General features: G+C 38.2%; 1 protein-coding gene across 4 annotated transcripts in view; it reads left to right on the top strand.

Moving 5' to 3' along the window:
• The window catches only part of LOC110053986 (transcriptional repressor NF-X1-like), a 217,835-nt gene extending 195,369 nt beyond the window's left edge, over positions 1-22,466 (top strand). For 3 of the 4 annotated variants that reach the window (XM_089284973.1, XM_089284971.1, XM_089284972.1), the window contains 2 exons: positions 14,175-14,285; positions 19,413-22,466. In XM_089284973.1, coding sequence (XP_089141099.1) covers positions 14,175-14,285; positions 19,413-19,488 — 187 coding nt within the window. In that variant the 3' untranslated portion in view covers positions 19,489-22,466. The remainder of the gene's footprint in view (positions 1-14,174; positions 14,286-19,412) is intronic. The other variant, XM_089284975.1, reaches the window with a different exon arrangement.
• The last annotated feature ends 234 nt before the right edge of the window (positions 22,467-22,700 follow it).

The following is a 22,700-nucleotide window of genomic DNA, read 5'->3' as shown; positions in this document are numbered from 1 at the left end:
CAAAAATAAAGTTCCCAAAAAGCCTCATAGCATGGTAATATTTTGAATAAAGGTAAGAAGAACTTATCGAGATATAAGTTCTCAAGCTGACCCCGCCAGAGGAAACTTATCTTGAATTTATCCATATTTCAATTAAAACGGACGTTTCGCGTTAGTTGAAAACACAATAACACACGCATTAAGCATTCTTACAATGATAATCGCGGGGTCACCTAGAGAAATGAAATACATTTAGATGTTTTAAATAGTATTCAAAAAGTTACCATGCTATGAGTAGATTTTTAGTAAATAATTTTTGCACTTATTGCTCGAACTTTGAGCGGAATGCGTCTTAATAATAATAATAATACATGAATTTATATAGCTCATTTCCACAGCTCAATGGAGCTTTACAATGTTTGCCAGAAATTTACAATGTTTGTAATCAACTCTATTTGTGAATCAGAAAGGACACTCTCAGTCAAGGATCTTGGCTTCAACAAGGCATGCAGTGGAATGTTCAAACAGACACCTTTAGTTGCAAAATCGCTAGCAAAGAAAGAACCAGCTACAAGAAGAGAAATTCTGTCCATTGTCTCTTCAATCAATGTTCCATTGGGTTTGGTATCCCCGTGTAAAAAAAAAATTTTAAAATTGACTTGTTGTTGCTCGAAAGTATTAATTGACATCCAATAAGAGATAAATAGTTAATAATTAACAACTGTGGGAAAATAATATCCGCTCCGCACTACCAGCTAGAAGAAGATAGCTAAATGAAGTTGCCAGCCAGGAACTGTTTGGGGGATGCTTTTTCCCAGCCAGCACAACTTAAGAAACGCTGGTTTTCCCAGCAATTTTTACATTACTTTTTGCGCCAGCCAGGAAGAGTATAAATAACTTTTTTAATTCAATTTTAATTTAATTAATTGAGTTAGTTAAATTAAAATTCCGTTGAATCTAATTAATTAATCAATTAATTAATTTGACTCAGTAATAATAAATCAATTAATTAATTATAATTACTTAATCAATTATGACTAAATTAACTAGTGAACATGAAAAAACAAAAATTTTACTTACCTGAAAAAGGAAACACTACAATTATCATTGAATGGCAGTAAGATTAGGACAGTTCTCCATCCATGCAATAATTCATCTAGCGGTAATTTATAGCCCTCCGCAAAACAATTGTCGCTGAATGTATCATAATTGAACTGTGTCCAAGGCCACAAAGACTACAAGAACTCATTGCTCCATTCAGCTGTTAATGAAAAATGCAAAGTAGATTGCATTTTTTCTTCCAAATGTATACAGGCTTCAATGGAGATGTAGCATGCATAAAAAAAGAGTAAAATCCAATAGAATTAGATGTTTGTTGTAAAAAAAATCTATAGAAACCATTTATTTTGCCATAAAATGAGCAATACCTAGAAATTGAAAACTTACGATAAATTAATTGCTTAACTGCCACTGCTGTTTAGGGTTGTCAGCATTTTTAGGAAACCAATACCGCAACGGACCCAGGTTCAGACTGCCTTAGTTACCTTTTGAAACTGGCAGATAATTTCAAATGTACTATAGTGGATTTTATGCTCGGATCTGTTCAATACCTAGAGTTAGCTCTACTAATTTACAAATTGTAATTGAATTTTTCCTCTCAGTCCATAATGGGAGGAACAAGGGCTGGAAATGAACCTCGAGCTCACACATTCCAGTTTTTAAACTGCTCTGGTGTACCTGCCCCCTTCAAACTTAACGACATAACTTTTTGACAGCCCCGAGTATATCTTTAAGTATTGGTGGCACTTATGAGAAATCGTACCTGTTCCTCAGAATCTATAATCCAGACTGTATTAATAACCCCTTGCTAGCTACAAATAGAAAAACTCAACATTGAGAAAAACCAACAGACATTTTGAACTAGTTTTCATTCTCAGGCCAGAACAATATTAATAGTTCATTCGTTTGCAAATTTTGAAAGAATTGTGAGAAAACAAAACTGCTCTGGTGCACCTGCCCCTTCAACCATAGTCCCAACTACAAGTGAATATATGAAAGACCATATATCTTCTTATAATCCCAACTGCAGCTCCGAGTCAAGTGTTGGTGGCACTTGTGGGAAATCGTACCCAGAATCTATAATCCAAAACATCCTAATCCTCGTTAGCAGATGCACTAAAGAAAGTGCATTCTTGCCCAAACAGCATCCCTCTAGGAAGCTACAACATCATCTAGCGATCTATTTTTCTAACTGACCATATGCAAAAATGGCTACCAATGCCTTCTGTTATCTGGTCACGTTTCTTATAACGTGATCACACTAAAAAAGCAAATGGAACAAAATACTAAAACCGCTTTGACGTTTTTTGGTTTAAAGGTTACAAAGTAGAGACTTATTTAACGGACTATAAGGGATCTCCAATTAGAGAAGAAGATAGCCTTAAAACTCGACACAGTGATTTATTTTGTCCTAATCTTCAAGGTGAATAGTTTTAATTCCTTTAGGGAAGTGCTTCTTCTGGGCAACATACATTTAGGCTGTTATTTTTGCATTGGATCTTTTCTACTGGAGGCTTTCGAGTTTCTGACAGAAAACTGAATCTTGCTACTGATTAACTATATCTGATTTAAACGCTACTAATTATTTAATATGCTTTACTAAACAAAACGTTTGCCAGGAAGGCACTATCTTGACCTCGAAGCCTGTAAACTGCATAATTGCAGTTTCCATTTGCATAACACTTCTTCTAACTGCTTATGTCAGATGCTCAACAACCATCACCACGTCCGACGCTAGCATTTCTACCAGAAATTAGTAATATGCAGCTGACCATATGTCTACTTATTTTCGTGAAACTGAGCTGTTAAAAAGAGCTTTCCTTAGAATCTTTTTGCAGTCCTTAACGTTATTATATGAGGTGAATTACCTACTTGAATTACCTGAATTGTTGACGCAAAATGGTCTCACAGTCAACTCTCTCTTTCAACCTGTGTAAAAAGGAAAGGAACAACATTTAGCACGCGCGCGTTGATCTTTATCTTGAAAAATGGTATTGACTTTTTTGACCTTCAAAAGGAAAAATTGACAGTTTTGTACCTTTATCTTTGAAATTGCCTAATAAAACTAAAAAAAACTCTTTCCTTCATAAAAAAACTCGTGTCTAACTGTTAAAAAAACACCTCTATATGGATGCGAGTCCCTTTTTTTCCCTTTTCAAATTGCAGGAAAGCCTATATCATACCTGAAATGCAATTTGTTCAGCAAAACAGCAACAAAGTACTCCACGTTCCACTCTAGAACCTGCGGAGAAACTTACATCATGTGAACACAATAAAATACAATCGCGAAGAACAGTCGTAAATAATAACACTTCACGTAAATGGGTATAATTGTTTAAAATAACCTATATGTAACTGCACTTGTTCTAAGTAAAATCTTTGTAAACCCTTCAATGATTAGGAAACTTTCATAAATTAAAAAACACTCATACAGTTGAATAACAAACTACGATGTTCAAGGAACCTTCAGGAGAACCAAACAGAGTTTTGAAGTATTTCTCTTAGTATAGGTAGTGAATTTCTTTTTTTTTTTCTGCAGTTTTCGAAAACCTTGTTACAGCATTCATCTAGTTAAATAAACTGTAGGAGTTTTGGAATCCCTTGCGAGATCACAAACACTTCTCTAATATAAGTTAAGATGTTGAAAAGAAGTTTTGGAATCCCTTGCGAGATCACAAACACTTCTCTAAAATAAGTTAAGATGTTACAGAGTTTTGGAATCCCTTGCGAGATCACAAACACTTCTCTAAAGTAAGTTAAGATGTTTAGAAGAAGTTTTGGAGTTCCTTGCGAGATTACAAACACTTTTCTGAAGTAAGTTAAGATGTTACGAAGTTTTGGAATCCCTTGCGAGATCACAAACACTTCTCTAAAATAAGTTATGTTCAGAAGAAGTTTTGGAATCCCTTGCGAGATCACAAACACTTTTCTAAAATAAGTTAAGATGTTAGGAAGTTTTGGAATCCCTTGCGAGATCACAAACACTTCTCTAAAATAAGTTAAGATGTTTAGAAGAAGTTTTGGAATCCCTTGCGAGATCACAAACACTTTTCTAAAGTAAGTTAAGATGTTAGGAAGTTTTGGAATCCCTTGCGAGATCACAAACACTTCTCTAAAATAAGTTAAGATGTTTAGAAGAAGTTTTGGAATCCCTTGCGAGATCACAAACACTTTTCTAAAGTAAGTAAAGCAGTTACGAAGTTTCGGAATCCCTTGCGAGATCACAAACACTTCTCTAAAATAAGTTAAGATGTTTAGAAGAAGTTTTGGAATCCCTTGCGAGATCACAAACACTTTTCTAAAGTAAGTTAAGATGTTAGGAAGTTTTGGAATCCCTTGCGAGATCACAAACACTTCTCTAAAATAAGTTAAGATGTTTAGAAGAAGTTTTGGAATCCCTTGCAAGATCACAAACACTTTTCTAAAGTAAGTTAAGATGTTAGGAAGTTTTGGAATCCCTTGTGAGATCACAAACACTTTTCTAAAGTAAGTTAAGATGTTAGGAAGTTTTGGAATCCCTTGCGAGATCACAAACACTTCTCTAAAATAAGTTAAGATGTTTAGAAGAAGTTTTGGAATCCCTTGCGAGATCACAAACACTTCTCTAAAATAAGTTAAGATGTTTAGAAGAAGTTTTGGAATCCCTTGCGAGATCACAAACACTTTTCTAAAGTAAGTTAAGATGTTAGGAAGTTTTGGAATCCCTTGCGAGATCACAAACACTTCTCTAAAATAAGTTAAGATGTTTAGAAGAAGTTTTGGAATCCCTTGCGAGATCACAAACACTTTTCTAAAGTAAGTAAAGCAGTTACGAAGTTTCGGAATCCCTTGCGAGATCACAAACACTTCTCTAAAATAAGTTAAGATGTTTAGAAGAAGTTTTGGAATCCCTTGCGAGATCACAAACACTTTTCTAAAGTAAGTTAAGATGTTAGGAAGTTTTGGAATCCCTTGCGAGATCACAAACACTTCTCTAAAATAAGTTAAGATGTTTAGAAGAAGTTTTGGAATCCCTTGCAAGATCACAAACACTTTTCTAAAGTAAGTTAAGATGTTAGGAAGTTTTGGAATCCCTTGTGAGATCACAAACACTTTTCTAAAGTAAGTTAAGATGTTAGGAAGTTTTGGAATCCCTTGCGAGATCACAAACACTTCTCTAAAATAAGTTAGATGTTTAGAAGAAGTTTTGGAATCCCTTGCGAGATCACAAACACTTCTCTAAAATAAGTTAAGATGTTTAGAAGAAGTTTTGGAATCCCTTGCGAGATCACAAACACTTTTCTAAAGTAAGTTAAGATGTTAGGAAGTTTTGGAATCCCTTGCGAGATCACAAACACTTCTCTAAAATAAGTTAAGATGTTTAGAAGAAGTTTTGGAATCCCTTGCGAGATCACAAACACTTTTCTAAAGTAAGTAAAGCAGTTACGAAGTTTTGGAATCCCTTGGGAGATCACAAACACTTCTCTAAAATAAGTTAAGATGTTTGGAAGAAGTTTTGGAATCCCTTGCGAGATCACAAGCACTTTTCTAAAGTAAGTAAAGATGTTACGAAGTTTTGGAATCCCTTGCGAGATCACAAACACTTCTCTAAAATAAGTTAAGATGTTTAGAAGAAGTTTTGGAATCCCTTGCGAGATCACAAACACTTTTCTAAATTAAGTTAAGATGTTACGAAGTTTTGGAATCCCTTGTGAGATCACCATCACTTCTCTAAATTAAGTTGTTCAGAAGAAGTTTGGACTCCCTTGCAAAATCGCAAACACTTCTCTAAATATTAAGTTAGGTTTACATGTTTCAAGCAAAATTTATCTCCATTAAGCTTACTTTATTGCATTTTGGCAGACAACACTTTTCTCCTAATTAGCTGACGTGTTTTCGCCAGTTTAGGAAAGTCTTTTGAGATCAAACACTTGTTCAAATACATCCGAATTTCTCGAAAAGACATCAGGATTCTGGGATAATTTGGGAAAATTACCAGCAGTCGTCTACAAGTAAAATAATCTTTTGGTGTTTCCAAACCTCCCTTCAGAGATAACAAATACTTTTGCGGCACAACCTTCCATGTGTTGGAGCCTCCAACGAGATCACTTAAAATTAGCTTACGATGAGCCGTTAAAGAGGTAACTTCATTTTTGTTGGGAGGCTCTGTCACAGGACACTTTCGGTTAGTGAGAAAGTGGTTAATTCACTTCCTGTATACCATTCAGCATGTGGTCTTTAAGCATTAAACAACCACTACATAGTTCACAAACGTTTTTTTCTCTAACGTTTTTTTTCTCTATTATTTAACAAAGATATGGTTAGAAGTAACTAGCTCATTAATTTTTGCAAACCCTTTTCCTCTTGCTGTGAACTGTGAGCTCGGTAGCCAATGGTGTGCCTCTCATGTTTCCTTCAACACCGCAGTTGTTCGAGGCGGCATCATTTCATGATTCCCTACAGAAACAAAGAATGCTCCAAAGAGGCCAGTTCAAACGGAGTCGCAAAATATGGAAAGCTAGAGTCTCTTTTTCTGTAAAGCCTTTTTTATAGAACATCACATTGAAATTACGTAAACGCATTGAGACTGATATTACGATCAAAACGTCTTTATTTTAAGGGCAATTAATAGCAAGTTTGATACTGATTGTGCTGCCTAACAAGAACAAAATGCTCTGTTATGAGGAGGAATTTTTAGTAGAGTGGAGCCGTCTGACTGTGCTATAGGTATGGGTCGCACTTGGGAAATCTTTGCCAGAATTTGTTTACTTTGCGGTGGAAATCTGTCATCGCGGGCCTTTGCCTAGAGCGACCGCAGGTTTTTCGCTTTGGCAAAAACTTTGCGAATCGGCAAAACATCAAAGACGCCGTAGTGCTTGGGTGGGGCAGGCAGATTTTCGAAAAGTCGAGCCAAACAATGGGAATCACAGCGGTAACTGTGAACGCTTGTCAGCGTAACATGAAAAACGAGGTTTTCAAGTTTTTTACGGCGACAGCATGGAATACCCGCAGTATGCTCCTGTCTACAATGATATGACTGGAAGGGGAACGCAACCGAGCACTTCACATGCGAGCATTGCGCAGGAAAGCGCTCTACCGACCAGGTCCATGCAAGCAAGCACTTCACAAACGTCGTCATCTTCGTCTTCCCAATCGTCTCCTGATCCTGAACCCGTAGATACTGGAAAACGATCTTATGTAAGATGGTCAGATGACGAAGAAAAAATGCTATTCAACCTGTGAGCCGAGAATTTCGATCGCATCAACAGCAGTCAAGCCCGCAAAGCTTGGGATGACATTGCCAAGCAAATAAATTTGAAATTTGGTACTGACAATTATCTCCCACTAGTGCGACCCTCCGTTTCTGTCTAAAAGTTTTCCTTTCCCGTTGCGGTTTCAAATTTTTGTGTTTTTTTAGCCGGCAAAGATGAGAACTTTTCCCAAGTGGTCAAGGGCGTGGTTTCCGGACTTTCCGCTGTTGTCTACATGTCGCTTAGCAGAGTTCAACACCTCTATCATTTGCTAATAATTTCTTTAGGCTCACTTCGGTATTGCAAAATATGTTTTAAGCTCTCTAAATATTGGCTCTGGAGGGACAAAATTTGAAATGTTCCATGAACATGTTACTTACGTCGGGCCTGGCTGAATGATTAAGTCGATTAGATCTGTTTGCCAGTACAGAAAATGTAGCTTCTTGACAGGTCTAATTACCTCATTGATTGATTTGTAGCAGGCTTAACACAAACGGCGGATAGGCACATCAAAAATATAAGTCTACAGGCTACCCTGTCCCGCCCCGATCGCTTCACTCTCCGAATTATTCTGTTTCGCGCTCGCCAAATTTTTTTTCTGTCCTCGCCGGGAGCCTTTTCGAAGGCTAAAAGTTTTTTTTTTTTCTTCATCTTAACTTCACCTTCATCTCAAGTCGACCCATATGTTTCATAAACATTTGCAAGACCACAGCACCTACCCTAATTCAAAATTTGGGCATTTTTTAGCGCCCTTCGTTCGTACTAGTATGAAAGTTAACCCAGTATCATGTTAATCAAACATGCTTCAGTTATTTCGTATTTAGGACGGGGTGGCCTGAGAGAGTGTTTTTTCGAGGCAAGGTCATCATATCTGGTCATCGGTGGGCAACCATATTTTCGCGCCAATGTTAAATAAATTAAATTTCAACTCGTGCGTGTTGGTGGAACAAGAAGACTTCTCGCAGTTACACTTGTTCCGCTTCAAGAAAGAGTCGACTTATGGCAAGCCTAAAAAAATGGACTGTTATTCTGGCGTCACGCGCCGCTGAAGAAACTATGGCACACGCGATAAAATTTCGCTGCTTTGCATCGCGATACAGTTCTTTCGGTATTTGCGTCAAAATTGCATGAAAATACAAATGCCAAAAAATTGCATCGTTTGTAACCCTGGAAATTCAAGTTACCTTTTTCTTAAAACAAGCTTTATGAATGTAGAAACAACGGAATGTTAAGCTACATATAAAACCTTGTTTGTCTCCTTTCTTGGGACGCGTTCAAGCCGAACTCATACAAATAAAATATACATACATATATTCGCGCGCGCTATTAAACTAAGAATAACCTGATTGGAAATCATAGAAATGAAGCACGAAAGTCGCTCACAGAATTCCACCCTTGAGACTTCAAGACGTAAATTTCGTTAACATCAGGGACACCCAAGGGAACGGTGGAATATCTTTTCGGAAGAAGTGTAAAATCAAAGGAAACAACAGCTCATAAGTTCAGATAATAAGATTTCGTTCTCTTAAAGTTTCTGCCACATTACCATTATTCTAAAAATTCCGAGCAGAACGAACTGTTCCATTTTCCATAAATATAGCAGTATCATAAATATAACAGTATCAATAGCCCAAAAACGATATAGCGAAAAACAAAACAACTACAATCCGCGACTTTTGTTTAAATGTCCTGGTCTGTCTGTCTGTCGATGTATGGTAAGCACACACTCAGATGAAATGTTCACGATATGATGAGAATACTTGTGCCTAGAATTTGATTTAAATTTAAATACTAAGTGTATATAAGCTTATTAGCTATACAAGTAAACATGTTACATCTAAAGTAGACGGCGCGCATAAGCATTTGTCAAAGACGATACTATTCCCGGTACTATTGCACGAAAGACATACAACAGCTCACAAGACTGAGATACCTCAGTAAATGGTCTTTAGCTGCATTACACGAAACGATTCTGACGATTGCTGAAACAAAATTGTAAACATCTGAATAAGTAAATCAAGAATTTTCGACATGTGTTAAACAACAAAGAAGATCTGGTTGTCTAAACGGAAAGCACACCAAGAAGATAATGCCCGGGGATAATGCACATAAAATTAATTGTTATCCAACTTGGTCAGAACAATAACGGCAAATACAGAATAGCAGAGTAGGTCTGAAACTACACAGCTAACAGACACGAGAAAGCACAGGAAACTTACCTTGTTGAAATAAAATCAACTCTCTTATTAAGAAACCGTTCCTGACTCTGTAGAGCGCTGTAGCCAAAAGCTTTGGTTGGGACGTGACTGCGCCTGCAATAGCAACGTTTACGCTTTCAAAGTCGACAGCTCAGTTGTCACACAGGGGTCATATAACTGCTGTGTAATATGATGCAGCGCATGCCTGGATAGACGAATCCTAAGTGATCATATCACTAGGCGGCACCCTGAGTCCATTCTTCGCGCAAAATGCCTTCGGTTGATGAGTGCATGCTAATTTCCCGGGACTAATTTTCCAGAGTGGCGGCTGTTAATGGAGCTAGTCTACCAGGGAAAACCTCACATTAAAATTTACCAGCTAGATTCATGCCAAAAATGCGCATTTTCCAGCTAGGATAAGCTTCCGAGTATAAACCAGTAAGCAAGCAATTGTTTTGAAGCGGGCTTCCCAGCAAGTTCCATGCCAAAGCTTAAGAATCCCAGCCAGCGCACTAAGCCCTGCGGAGCGGATATTTTGTATATCGGCTCCGGTGAGCACTCCTGACCATAGTTCTCAGACATGCAACAAGACAGCATTTACTGTTCCTCAGAAGCTTCTAGTCAAAGCTGTGGAGCAGTTTTGTATCTCTGACATATTGATGTGATCGGTAGAGCCCACTTATTTTAATTATAGCAAAGTCCAGATTCGCTTCCCCAAAAGCAATGGTGATTCCAAAAATGGAATCATCCTCAGTATTTTTTGCGACAAGTTTAGATGAAATAATCAGACAAGAAGTCAATATGCCCATTGACAGCTCAGCCTTCCAGACTGACAGCACTCAATGCATAGGGAACAAGGACAAGAGATTCCAAATCTTTGTCACCAATTGTATTTCTGCGATATTGGACCAACCCGCAGGAACCTAATAGTGATTTGTTGAAACATCACTAAGCCCTGCTGACAAAGCATCCAGAGGGATGACAGTTGACGCACTGCTAAAGAATGATTGCTGGTCACAAGGACCCCCTTCTCGAGTAACCTAAGGAGACCCAGGTGCAAAACCCTATGATATTGGCGGGATATCTGATAGTCAAGTCAAGAGGGTCGTCCACTAAAGTATTTTCAAACAAAGCAAATGATCAAAGCAACCTCTTTAATGAGGAAATAGAAAGGTTTTTCTCATGGACCTGTCTGAATAGAATTATGGCATGGGTGTTTCACCACAAGCAAAATTTAAGCATGCAAAGTCAACATGGCAAGGCAAAGGAAGTCATCGGCTACCAATCAGATGTCAGTAAAACCACCCAGTGAGGGTTTTCGAAGTCAAAGAAGAAGAAAAGGAAACAAAGCCTCAAAGAAGAATTATTGGCTTCATGTTGAGTCAGTTGGGTCTGCAAGAGGGTGGAGGAAACGGCACAAAGTAACCTCTTCAGGGCATTCAGTCAGTTTGGGCGCAGCATGAAAAATGGCACACAAGAACATAGGGGAGAAGCACGGCGCAGGAAGGAAAGAGAATGCCTGTAAGCATTGTTTTCAGCATCACGCTAAAGGGCTATGGTGCATTTATTTTTAAGACGTGCTTCATTAAACGTTTTTCTCAAACTCATTAATAATTCATCAAGTTAAAACAAAATCACAACAGTAAAGGAGGTTTGGATACTCGGGTCTTAATTAGCATAGATTTGGCAATTTTAGTTCTCCATTTACTCCTTAGTTTTTGTTTTGATTGAGAAGATTTATAAAACACTCTAGACTGTTTCATCGGCTATCCAAACACCTCAAAGTTTGTCAAAAATACTCCACTGCGTGTTTTATTTTAGATTGTCCTCTTGATGTTTGGATATCCTGATAAAACACTGTCTCTCATGTTTGATATATTAGCGGAGCCCCATACTCATATAGGAAAGAAAAAGAAACCCTCGAGTTGATTTTCTCATGGTTATCATGGCTAGCGGTATTGCTCATGGGCGCGTACGCACGACGGCGACGGCGACGGAGTTGCTCAACATGGCGGCCATACTCCAAATAATAGGTTGATATTGGACATCCATGTTATGATTAATTGACACCTGTCAAAACAAGGTATCCGCTGACCAGTATCACGTGACCATATCACGGGCTCAAGTTTACAGCTCCTCACGTGTTTTTTGAAGTTGACCGCTGACCAAGTGCTGATTAGCGATTGGATCGCGGGCTCATATTAGGTTACTTGTTGGAAACAGGGCAGGATTGCTCGGAAGGCGGTTAACGCTAACCCAGGATTAAAAGTTAACCAAATTATAACTTTTTATTCTATAGAAATGTTTTTTGCTGTTTTGTTTTGTGTATTGGGTGATTATTAAAACTCAAAACAGAAGGCCGAACAATACACAGAAATCCTCACCGCAAAGTTACAAATCTCAAATCAAAATTCTAGGTTTTTCTGGGTTAGCTTAGTCGGGCTATTCATTCAAACAGAGTTTAACACCTCTTATTACGATCTTTTGCTAATCTGATATCTTTGTTGTGGCTCATTTTCATTGGAAGATGTTTCTTGAAAGTTGACCTCTAAGAGTTCTACTCTGGAGGGATTTCTAAATTTTAAGACCATCTCTAATTGATGTCAGCAAAATGATAAAAGTTGCTTGTTGAATTATTCTTCCCTTTTAGGTCCTGATGTAATGCAAATCCTTGAAAGGTGATTGTGACTCAACCGCTGCGATACCACTTTCAATGTCATTTGAGAGTTGACAAAACCTGTCAAAGTTTGACCTATCAGAGGGTATACTAGATCCTGGTATACCAGAACAACCTTTTGTTAAGTTGCCCACAGGCAATAGTTTGCTCTTCAAACCAAGCCTTTCTCTCTTCTGTTTTGCCTTGCCGTTTTTTTGCGCTGCACCCCAACAAACTGAGCGCTTGGAAGAGGCTACCCACAAAGCATACCAGCAGTATTTACAAGCTCAATCCCGTTTTGGAAATGGCCTCATCCCTGTAGGAGGACTTCTGCAAAATGCACCAATCCAGAATAATGTTTAACACCTCCCAAGAAAGTATCACATAGTCAAGTTAATTATCAACTACTGTTGTTGAGCTTCTGTACACTCTGGAGTTGAGTACACACTGTCGTTGATCAGACAAATATATTGGATCATCAGGACATGATCAAGTATATGGTCAATGGATGCTCTGACTGCTGGTGATGTCAACTGAAGATGGCACGTCTACCACAGGAACAAATAACAGTTAGTGGGAACAGTTAATTAAAATAATGCTGACATTTTTTATATAAGGTCACATCAAAAGAAGTTTCCACCCGCACATTGTTATAAGAAATAATAGAAATAACTGATGCAGCAAGGTGAAGCTAATCTGATATTTGGTTGAGATGGTCCTAATCCGATCAAGCGGGATGAACAGTAGAATATTTACACACTGAATAGGGAATTTTTCAGTCAGAGAATATCCCTGCAGCCCATGTGAAATCCAAGACATATAGCACGTGCTTGAAAAATGCAAATTGACCCTTCATTTTTTCTTTTTTTTTTTGAGCCTGTCATTTGCACAGCTGCCATGCTTACTGTGGAGCTGAAATGTGAGGAATCCTTTCATGGGAATCTTACATTAGGCTAAGAATTCTTAAATTGGAATTTTACCACTAGGCATGCGAAGCATCCTACACAGGAATCTAACTTTAGGAATCAAAAGAATCGTTACACATTAATGCAGCTAAGTCTCTTCATATCTTCTTGACCACTTGACTCTGGTTACCCCTACAATTTTTGCAACCTTTTCCTGTCACATTTTTAAGGTCAAGTATCTGAGAAGAGCTGCATATTAAGCTATAGTTCAGAAGTGTAGCTTAACTATAGGAAGAGTAAGAGATTTTTCAATGTTTTTATTGCTTTGTTTTGAATGCTTTTCAATTTAAACTGCGACTTCCCCTTTGGCTCTTAGTATGATTTATGGTATCCCACAAACAGTATATTGTAATATAATCAGTATATTATCTGTGGTGTTTGGGTCTATAGTAGCCGTTTTACATAACATGTGGTTTTCCCCTTGGGAGTGAAAGGGTTCATCAAACATAATCTAAAGCAATATGGCTGTGTTTCTCGTTTTTAAAAGGTCTAATCTGACTTTAGCTAGGAATAGTGATAGTTTATGGCTGTGCTCTGTGGTTTTTGAGAAGCAAGCTCATCAATTTTGGTAATTCTTGATGCTGGCCTGCTCATAAGGCCTCGGTATGAATGTTGCAAGCTCTTAAAAACAATATTTTGACATAGATAGTTTACTGATAGTTTATTTTGAGAGGACGCTATTTTGTGACCTGAAGTGCAGTGGACTCCTTCTACAGAGGCTGCCTCTTAATGTGTTTTAGGGAATGCTTGTATAGTTTCGGGCAGGAATCAAGTACTTTTGGACTGAGGGAAATGGATGTGAATTGGTCACATTTTTGTATTACAGGTTTTTGATATTTGTGTTTGTTTATATTTTTGCAGTGATGAGACAATTGTCTTCCTCTTGCATAAATATCCTGAAGGCTGTCACTAATTTTGACAATGTTTGTCAAAATTAGTGACAATTATCCTTAATCCTCCCATTAACTTGGTTACTGTCATTTATTTTCATATGAACGGCTTGTCATTCTATGTTTATGCTTTGTTCCCCAAGACTTGAGCTTCTTGACTGAGTGATGTACAAAAGGTTAACTGTTGATATTTGCAGGGAATCCCATCTGCCATCAGTAAAGCTGTCATTTCAGATTGAGAGAGAACTCAAACCACCACCTCCCCAGCCAATCCCATTCTTGCCATCCCAGCAAGAGCTCCTAACAAAGTAAGTCTTGAGTAGTATACAAATCCATGTACTACAATCCTGGCCAGATGTCCTTGGGACTATTCAGTAGGCCATTTTCGCATTCATGGTATTGGACTGGAACTACAATCGGCGACAAAATTGTTGACACATTCACCCTTTTAACCCCGTATTTTGTCACTGTGATCCCTTTTTTCCCTCCTAGCTTGTCCTTTCATCCCCCCTCACCCCCCCAAACAATGTTGTGTGGCAACTGCTGTGATCTTGAATGGGGGAGTGGGGTCTTTTCCACAGTTTATTGTGCGGTAAAAAGAGTCGTGTTATTTGGTGCACCAAAAGTACTATTGAAAGACAATGTGTCAACTAATTATGTCGGCGATTGTAGGTTGCAATGGAGGGTTATGCAGGGGAATATCATTACAAAGAGATGAATGTCATTTGTAGTTGAAAAGGCTCCCCGCATTAGTCTCAGTTATAAACTATTTCCAGTCCAATACGGAGAATATGAAAATGATCTATTGCACAACGAGGGGGTCGTAAGGGTTTGCGGTGATGCGGTTTTGCGTTATTTTTGGTGCGGTTTTGCGGAAATCCTTATTTAACCTGCGGTATTGCGGTTTAATAAGACCAAGCGGTTTGAGGTTTTCATAAATTTTCGATCGCGGTAATCGATAAAAAAGAGTCTGCAGCCGTCTGCGCTTTCCAGTTGTGACAGTTATTACTCGGATCCTGACGCTTCCGATGACTTTTGATCTCTTGTTTATGTTTGGCAAGGGACCATTGTTGTGCAAGCAAGCTCTGCTGTTTGTAATTTCCGTTTTTTCAAGTTAATAATTGGTATGTTTAACAATTATATCCAATGATACGTTGACTTGTTGACCTTCCGGGCTGGGAATCTTTCTCTCGGATTTCCTTCAGTATTTGCCGTGGCCTGGTGTGGGACAATGTCTGCCGAGCAAGAAGAGGTGGTTATGAGGATGGTCGGGAAGAGACGATGTTACTTCAAGGAGAGATTGGAAGCTCGGCGATATTTCTTCTGGGAGCAAGAACTCGCTTCTGGAGAGTTGTACGCTTCAGCAATCGTTTGCTTTACTGAACACTTCATGGGGCTGTACGTTGTCTTCTGAAAACAAAAGATATGACAGGCCTACACGGACTCCTCTCGTGAATTGCGATAGCAATGCATTTTAGCCTTCAATTAAATTTTCGCTCTAACGAGCGTATGTTTTTGAGGTTTGCCTCTCTTATATGATATAATCGGAGGTTTAGTATGGATGCTTTTCAGCAACGGCTGGTTTTGTTTTACAACCCATTTACTCATTAAAATTTCTTTTAGGCCACGTACTGCTGGGTGATATGTCGTGACAAATGGCAAAACTTTCGTTTGAGTCTTTCTTCTTTGTTGGAGAGCCAACCTTCTGTCCTCGAAGCGGACTCCTGTTAGGGACCTCTCAATGAAGTTATTAGGATATCCTCGCGCTTTGAAATATGTCGTATGCCCGACGTACTGTTGTTATTCCCTCCTCTACTCCTAAGAACAAACTCTTCACAAACCACTTTTGAAGGGTGTCTCTCAAACTTTAAACTGCGCCTCAAAGCGCGAGGATATCCTAATAACTTCATTGAGAGGTCCCTAACAGGAGTCCGCTTCGAGGACAGAAGGTTGGCTCTCCAACAAAGAAGAAAGACTCAAACGAAATTTTTGCCATTTGTCACGACATATCACCCAGCAGTACGTGGCCTAAAAGAAATTTTAATGAATAACTGGGTTGTAATACAAAACCAGCCGTTGCTGAAAAGCATCTATACTAAACCTCTGATTATATCATATAAGAGAGGCAAATCTCTAAAAGATACGCTCGTTAGAGCGAAAATTTAACTGAAGGCTAAAATGCATCGCTATCGCAATTCACGAGAGGAGTCCGTGTAGGCCTGTCATATCTTTTGTTTTCTGCGGTTTTCGGACCCCCCTTACGCCCCCCTCCACAACAAAAGTTATCAATGATAGCATAACTCCTCCTGTGCAGTTAATCTTAATTGACGGATTCCAAAGCAATTTTCAATACCAGTCTCTCATTACCAAATTAGCAAGGTGCATATTTATGTCTTTTTAACGAGGAATACTGTAGCTAGAGGGAGTTACAGCAGTTGGAGAGAAAATCACTTGCTCAGACAGTCAGTCAGTCAGTCAGTCAGTCAGTCAGTCAGTCAGTCAGTCATGGGTCGTAAACTTTTTGTGGCTAGTGTATTCTGTGGGAGGGGCAACGTTTGCATGAACATTGTGAACAAAATTACTGCCAAAGCGATAGAATGATCTTTCGCGTTTGGAGTCGAACTATGACTCCCAAATTTGAGAGCCTATCTGATATACAATGAAGGTGGATGCATATTTCAATCTATTGATTCCTTTGACAGCTTTTAACTGAAACGTTATCAAATATCAGTGCTAGATATTCACCCTTAAAAAGCGTGAGGTTTTTCGTAATTTATTTCAGATCTCCCTACTTTCTCATTTTTTTATATGAACATTTTGACTTTCCCGGCTATGCTATATAAATACAAACCATCTGTTAGCTTATGAGATGAAAAAGGTCCTACATCAGGATTCAAACTTACAACCTTCAGATTATTACTTTGGCAACCTCCAACTGATGTAATTTTTCAGGGCTAAGAAAAATATAAAAACTCGCACATGGCTATATAAACCGCTGATTTATCGATTACCACTACTTAAATGATTTTCACAGTGAGCTTACAGCAAGCGACTACAAATTCAAATGGCAGTTGTAGGGGAGGCTGGCACCTACTTTGATTTCACAGCTTTTTGAGTTTCGATGATCGCCCTACTAAGGAGATCTTATCCATCATGTAAGAACCGTAACAAGCATGCAAATTATGCGAGGTAATCGTATCGTGTTTCATCACCATGTTTGTTCAGGATTTACCTCCGATAGTTCTTTATTCACTGTTTGTAGCAACAGGCCTGAGACAATCAAGAATAAGGGAATGAGGGGCCAGCTTTGTATCAGATTAGGGACAAGGTTCAGGCTCATATTTTCCAGTAGACCGTGGTAGATTTCCCATTCTTGGTTGCCTGTATAGTTTTCGCTGAATCAGGAGGATACCTACTGGACAGGTGCAATAAGCTGAAGCTCATATTTTGCGTTCTTGCTTCTTGTGAGATTTGAAGTCCTCTTTAGAACTTTGATTTCGATTGATTGAAGCTCAATGCCTCATCCGGTATTCTTTTCTTGATTGCAAGTTTTTCTTACTGATTGCTTTTATGTATAAATAACATTTACTTACATCAAATTTCATTACATTACATCACTAACAGACTAACTTTATATACATCACATACATAGGAAGCAGAAAATATGAAAGGAATACAATTCCGAGCTACTTTGCTTTTCGAGCACTAGTGTGATTCATTATTATTCCCTGTACTACTTTGGAAAGTTCGGGTTAGAATAATGGTTTTATTTAGTCTTCATTAATTAGACCAAAATATACTCTACTTGTGATGCCTTAGCCTGTGAACGCAGACGTATTTCCAGCTGTCTCTTGCACACGTGCTCGCCAACCTGCAGTGATTCAAACGGCAACATTGAATGCAAGAAAGATTTTTGCTGGCAATCCTGACATAGCAGCAATTACATGTATTGGGATGTTTATTTCAGTCGTCTTTTCTTTATGATCCTTTCGTGGACCAGAAAGAGACAACGTTTTGTCATAACCTGTATTTCCTCATTGTTTACGTATGTACATTAATCTGTACCAAACAGACACCACCTCTGACGTCTTTCTCAACAATCTCGTTTGCATGCTAACAACTGAGAAAAACTGATCCGCCACCCGCGCTGCTTGATGATTTTTCTGATCCGACCGAAGAATAGGTAATGTTTCCAAAACCAAGGAGAAACCTACAAGTAGGATCGACATTGTGAACCCCTGTAGTCTGACCTTTGAATCTGACCGGTCACGCCTCCCAAAAACAAGAAATCAATGGAAACAAGGGGTTTGCAGAAGTCCCAAAATTAAATTGAGGGTAACGCTTCAATCGCTCTTGACCAGACAACTCAAGCAGCTGTGAAATTAAAGCCTGAAAAAAATTCAGGCTTGAACGGGATTCCAACCCAGTTGGCTTGACAGCTCAGTTGGTAGAGCACAGCACCGGTATCGCTGAGGTGATAGTGTCTTACTCTACAATCCAAAAATCGTTTCACCTTCTACCTCTGAAATAACTTGATACGACTTCACGGTGCAATCGACTGTGAAAGCCCCATAACACTAGTCAGCGGATGTTCAAAATGTCTAGCAGGAAGCGAAGGAGTGAGTGATGGAGTGAATGTCCCTTCCATAGCTACAACTTGAAAAAATTATTTTCCTAGTTGAAAATGGAGCACACCCCGACTCATTTTGTGGTTTTAAATTAAGGGTGTTTTGATAAGCTTATTGCATTGCTGTAGTAATGTGTAATGTGAAGAACTTAGTTACCAATGATTGGGTGTGTTAATTCCATTGCTGTTGTGTCAACTGAAAAAGGGTGGCAGTTTTAATCTATCCCAGTAGAAATGCTGAACCCTGGTGGGATAAAAATGCAGAGATATAAAATTTCATAGCTTAAAGGATGTTAAACCAAATGGAATTGCAGATAGAGGATCAATATAGCTTCTACTTCCTGCTAGAAATCAGTCTTCATTCAGAGTTACAAACTCCATTCTGTTCGAATAGGCGATTTACAATGGGTACACAACGTAGTCTCATCTGAGATCAAAACAATTGAGATCTTTTGTAGTTTTTCTTTGCATTCACTGATGCGCATGCCCTGACGCACAGCGGTATTCTAAACTACAAGGGACGGGTTTAGGTCCATTCACAATAATATGAACAGAAAGTAGTCTTAAAACGTCAGTGTACTGTCTTCCATTTTCAGTGGAAAACCCTCACATCCTATTCTTCTAGCTTGGGAAATAGTGCGAATAGTACCCCGACAGCTCCAGTTCAGAATTTAATTTTACCTGCTGTCTAAGCATCCTCTTGTCTATGTCATGAAGAAAAAAGAGTGCTTGTTAGCATACCTGGGAGGCTAGGTTTAAGTGTAACTACATTTTGTTTTATCATAATTGTCAGTCCTATTGTTTCCAGGTCATCCTCAGATCACAGAAAAGGATATGCATGGGCCCAGCCTCCTGATTATTTTGCTGATGACTTTCAAGACTGACTTTATTATCTGCAGTTGCCTTGCTGTGTTCAAGTGGTCTATAACAATGTAAAGCAACCATTGCAGGGTGTTTGTAACTAGTCATTTATTACATTTTCTAAGTTACTTTGAATTCTCTTTCATTCGAGCTTAAAAGGGCTGAGTACTGATCCGCTAAAGGAAGGACATAAAGCCTGTTAGAAGAAAAGGTAAAACAAGTGATACTTGAAGGAAATATGGTCATTAATAATGGAAATTGAAATGAGTGGAGTACAATTTGGTCTGTAATATCATGGGTGGTAAAATGCCTCTTTAATTTTAGCGCAAAATTTCAGCTTTTTAATTAAATGTTATAATTTCACATATACCTCTTACTAACTGAGTTTGAGGTCGGTACTGTAAATTATGGACCGAGGTTTATGGCCCAAGCGCGCAGACCATAAATCAAAAGGGAAGAAACGAGGATGCATAACGTACAGTACCGACTGAGAAAACTGGATTAGTAAGATATTTATTGTATCCCTACCGCGTGTCTGCCTGGTTCGAGAACGATTTCCATTCACATGGATCGGCTTCAAATTTCTGACGAACGTCGAAAGCAAAACAAAGCAATTTCAAATTGTTGTTAAGTCATTAGCACGTTTTGATACACTGTTTAAAGTAAAAGAAAGTTTTCAACTTTTATTTGCTATAAAAATTGAGAACACTTGGCGATAAATCACGAACCATTTTGACGACAAAAACAGCTTTAGATTTTAGTGGGCCGTACGGTAAAATACGGCGTGCTAAATTGACCAGTCACATAGTGCATACTAACAGAGAGATATAATGGAAATTATATATAAGGGATATTACAAAAACCCTCGATTGTAAGCATAATTTTTCACCCACGATTTTAAAAGGTAATCAAATGGTTGACACATGAAATTAGAAAATAATTTCACTTGCGTTTTGTAAAAATTCTAATAATTTCTCATACAAATCACAGTGGCGGATCTAGGTAAGGGGCCCAGGGGGCCTGCCCCCCCCCCCCCCCCCTTATTTTGGGTGAACAAAAACGAAGAAGGAAGAAGGAAGAAAAGCCAGCAGGGAAAGCAAAAAAACCGGGTCCCCTCCCTTAGCTCAAGGTCTGGACCCGCCACTGAATCATTTGCGTGATTTCAAAACTGAAAGAGCACGCAGCAGGGGCTCGATTTGAAATCATAAGAATGATTTCGGACCAAGTTCAATTACCACTTTATTGCATCCATTTTGGAATCGCACAATTTAATCGCCTAACTTAGAGGATTTTGATCAGTACCAATATTTTCTTGATCCAGTAGCTTGTTTGTTTAAAAAGCTTAACAGAAGAATGCAAAACAGAAAAAGATGCAATTTAGAGCAAAAAATAGTGCCATATGTGAATAAATTGCACTGGCTTTCCAGCAATTTGATTGACTACTTTAAACCAGCCTTGAAATCTGACTGGTTGTTTTGGTTTAGTGTTCCTTTCTCATTGGCTGGGAAAAAGATGTGATTTAGGGCAAAATATAGTGCAATTTGGGAATAAATCCCAGGGGGACTCGCGTGTCAAAAGGACGAGAGTACTCGTCGGAAATTTTGAGAAGAGCCTTTAAGAGGGACCAAGATCCTGGTTTGTGGGCATGGCTTGAAATTTTTTCCCCCTCCCCTAGAGGTACCAATTCTAAAACAGCAGTATTATTTATTTCTTGTGATATTTTTTCAGCTCAATACCCTAAAATCGATTATAAGAATGCCAAGGAGATACTGGCTAAAACTGAAATATTTACATAGAAACAATACAAGAAAATTGCAGCATGAATGATAAAGAAAACACTAAAGCAATAGATACGATAAGTGAAATAAGACGTTTCGACCGTTCGACAGTCATTTTCAAGCCTTAGCATTTTCTTTATCATTCATGCCGCAGTCATCCAAACGATTATCCGACTGCATGAATAATAAAATGCTGTTTTGCAAATCCTGTTGACGTTGTGTTCATAGAAATATGACAACCAAGATTTCGGACGACACTTGAAGCCATAACTACAGATTTCCCAATCGATACAGCGTGGATATAAACCTTATCCAGATGTTGTTTGGTACCAACCAGAACAAAATCGGTCTTGTCATCATTTATCGTGAGCTTATCTTTGATCATCTGCTTCCATGGCAGTGATCGCAGTTAGATGGGTCCGCTGGGAAGTTTCATCGTCTGTTTTGAACGCTAAGTCGAGTTGAGTATCATCAGCCTAACAGTGCACCTTGTGGCAAATGTTCACTAACAATCGTAAACAGCCGACTAATGTAGATTGAAAACGGGAGCGAGCCGAGGCACGACCCTTGAGGAACACCAAACTTCAATTCAAACTTAGACGAGTGAACACTGTCAATGGCCACAAATTAGCACTGATTCGAGAGATACAAAGTAAACCATCCGCATGTTTATTACCTAATAAATTTTCGGCTAGATTATCTTTAAATGATACATATTTACAGAGTTATGCTACTTTTATGGATGGGATACATTGTTTAAAATAGGTAGTAAGAAATAATTTGTAATTGTAAGTTGGGCTTCTTTTTTTATTTTTTTATTTTTTTATTTGCAATAATACAAAGGAATTCAATGCTTACAATACAATTACGAACAGTACACTATTTAGACTACTTACAGCACTACCTCTATTTACATTAAATTGTTCTAATTATTTACACTATTTAAATTACAATATCGACACGACTTACAGTACACTACTAACAAGTACAGTGACGACAAGGGGCAAAGAAAAAAAAGAAGAAAAAATAGATAATTATCATGACAGATTGAGGTTGTACTAAAGAAACGTCAAAAACAGACCAAAGGCATGTGGTACATTATAGATAAAAAGAGTTATGCACCTGACAGAAGATTAGAAATAGACTAATGGGTAGGAGATAAATACAGATAGGTATAGAATGTATAATCTAAAATATTAATTAAATCCTCATATATCCTGTAAGAGGTTTCCATTTCTTTGTGTCTCCACTTTTTATTTCTATTTCATTTTGTGATTTTAGTGTGCACATGAAATGAGTAAGATTTGGATGATCTTCTTTTGTTTTAGCGAGCCGTATATGATATCCTGCTCAGAGAAAGCAGTAATTGATAAGAAGCACAAATTGAGAGAGATCTGGCCTCAGACTCAAAGCAGTAATATTTGTCAAAGTATAATCTCTAGGAAGTAAATTTAAGT

The sequence above is a fragment of the Orbicella faveolata genome, unplaced genomic scaffold (assembly GCF_042242905.1).
Source record: "Orbicella faveolata isolate gen_17 unplaced genomic scaffold, um_ofav_v1 contig_13, whole genome shotgun sequence".
Lineage (NCBI taxonomy): Eukaryota > Metazoa > Cnidaria > Anthozoa > Scleractinia > Merulinidae > Orbicella > Orbicella faveolata.
Note: the sequence above shows the minus strand (reverse complement) of the source record. Positions and strands in the feature narration are given on the sequence as shown.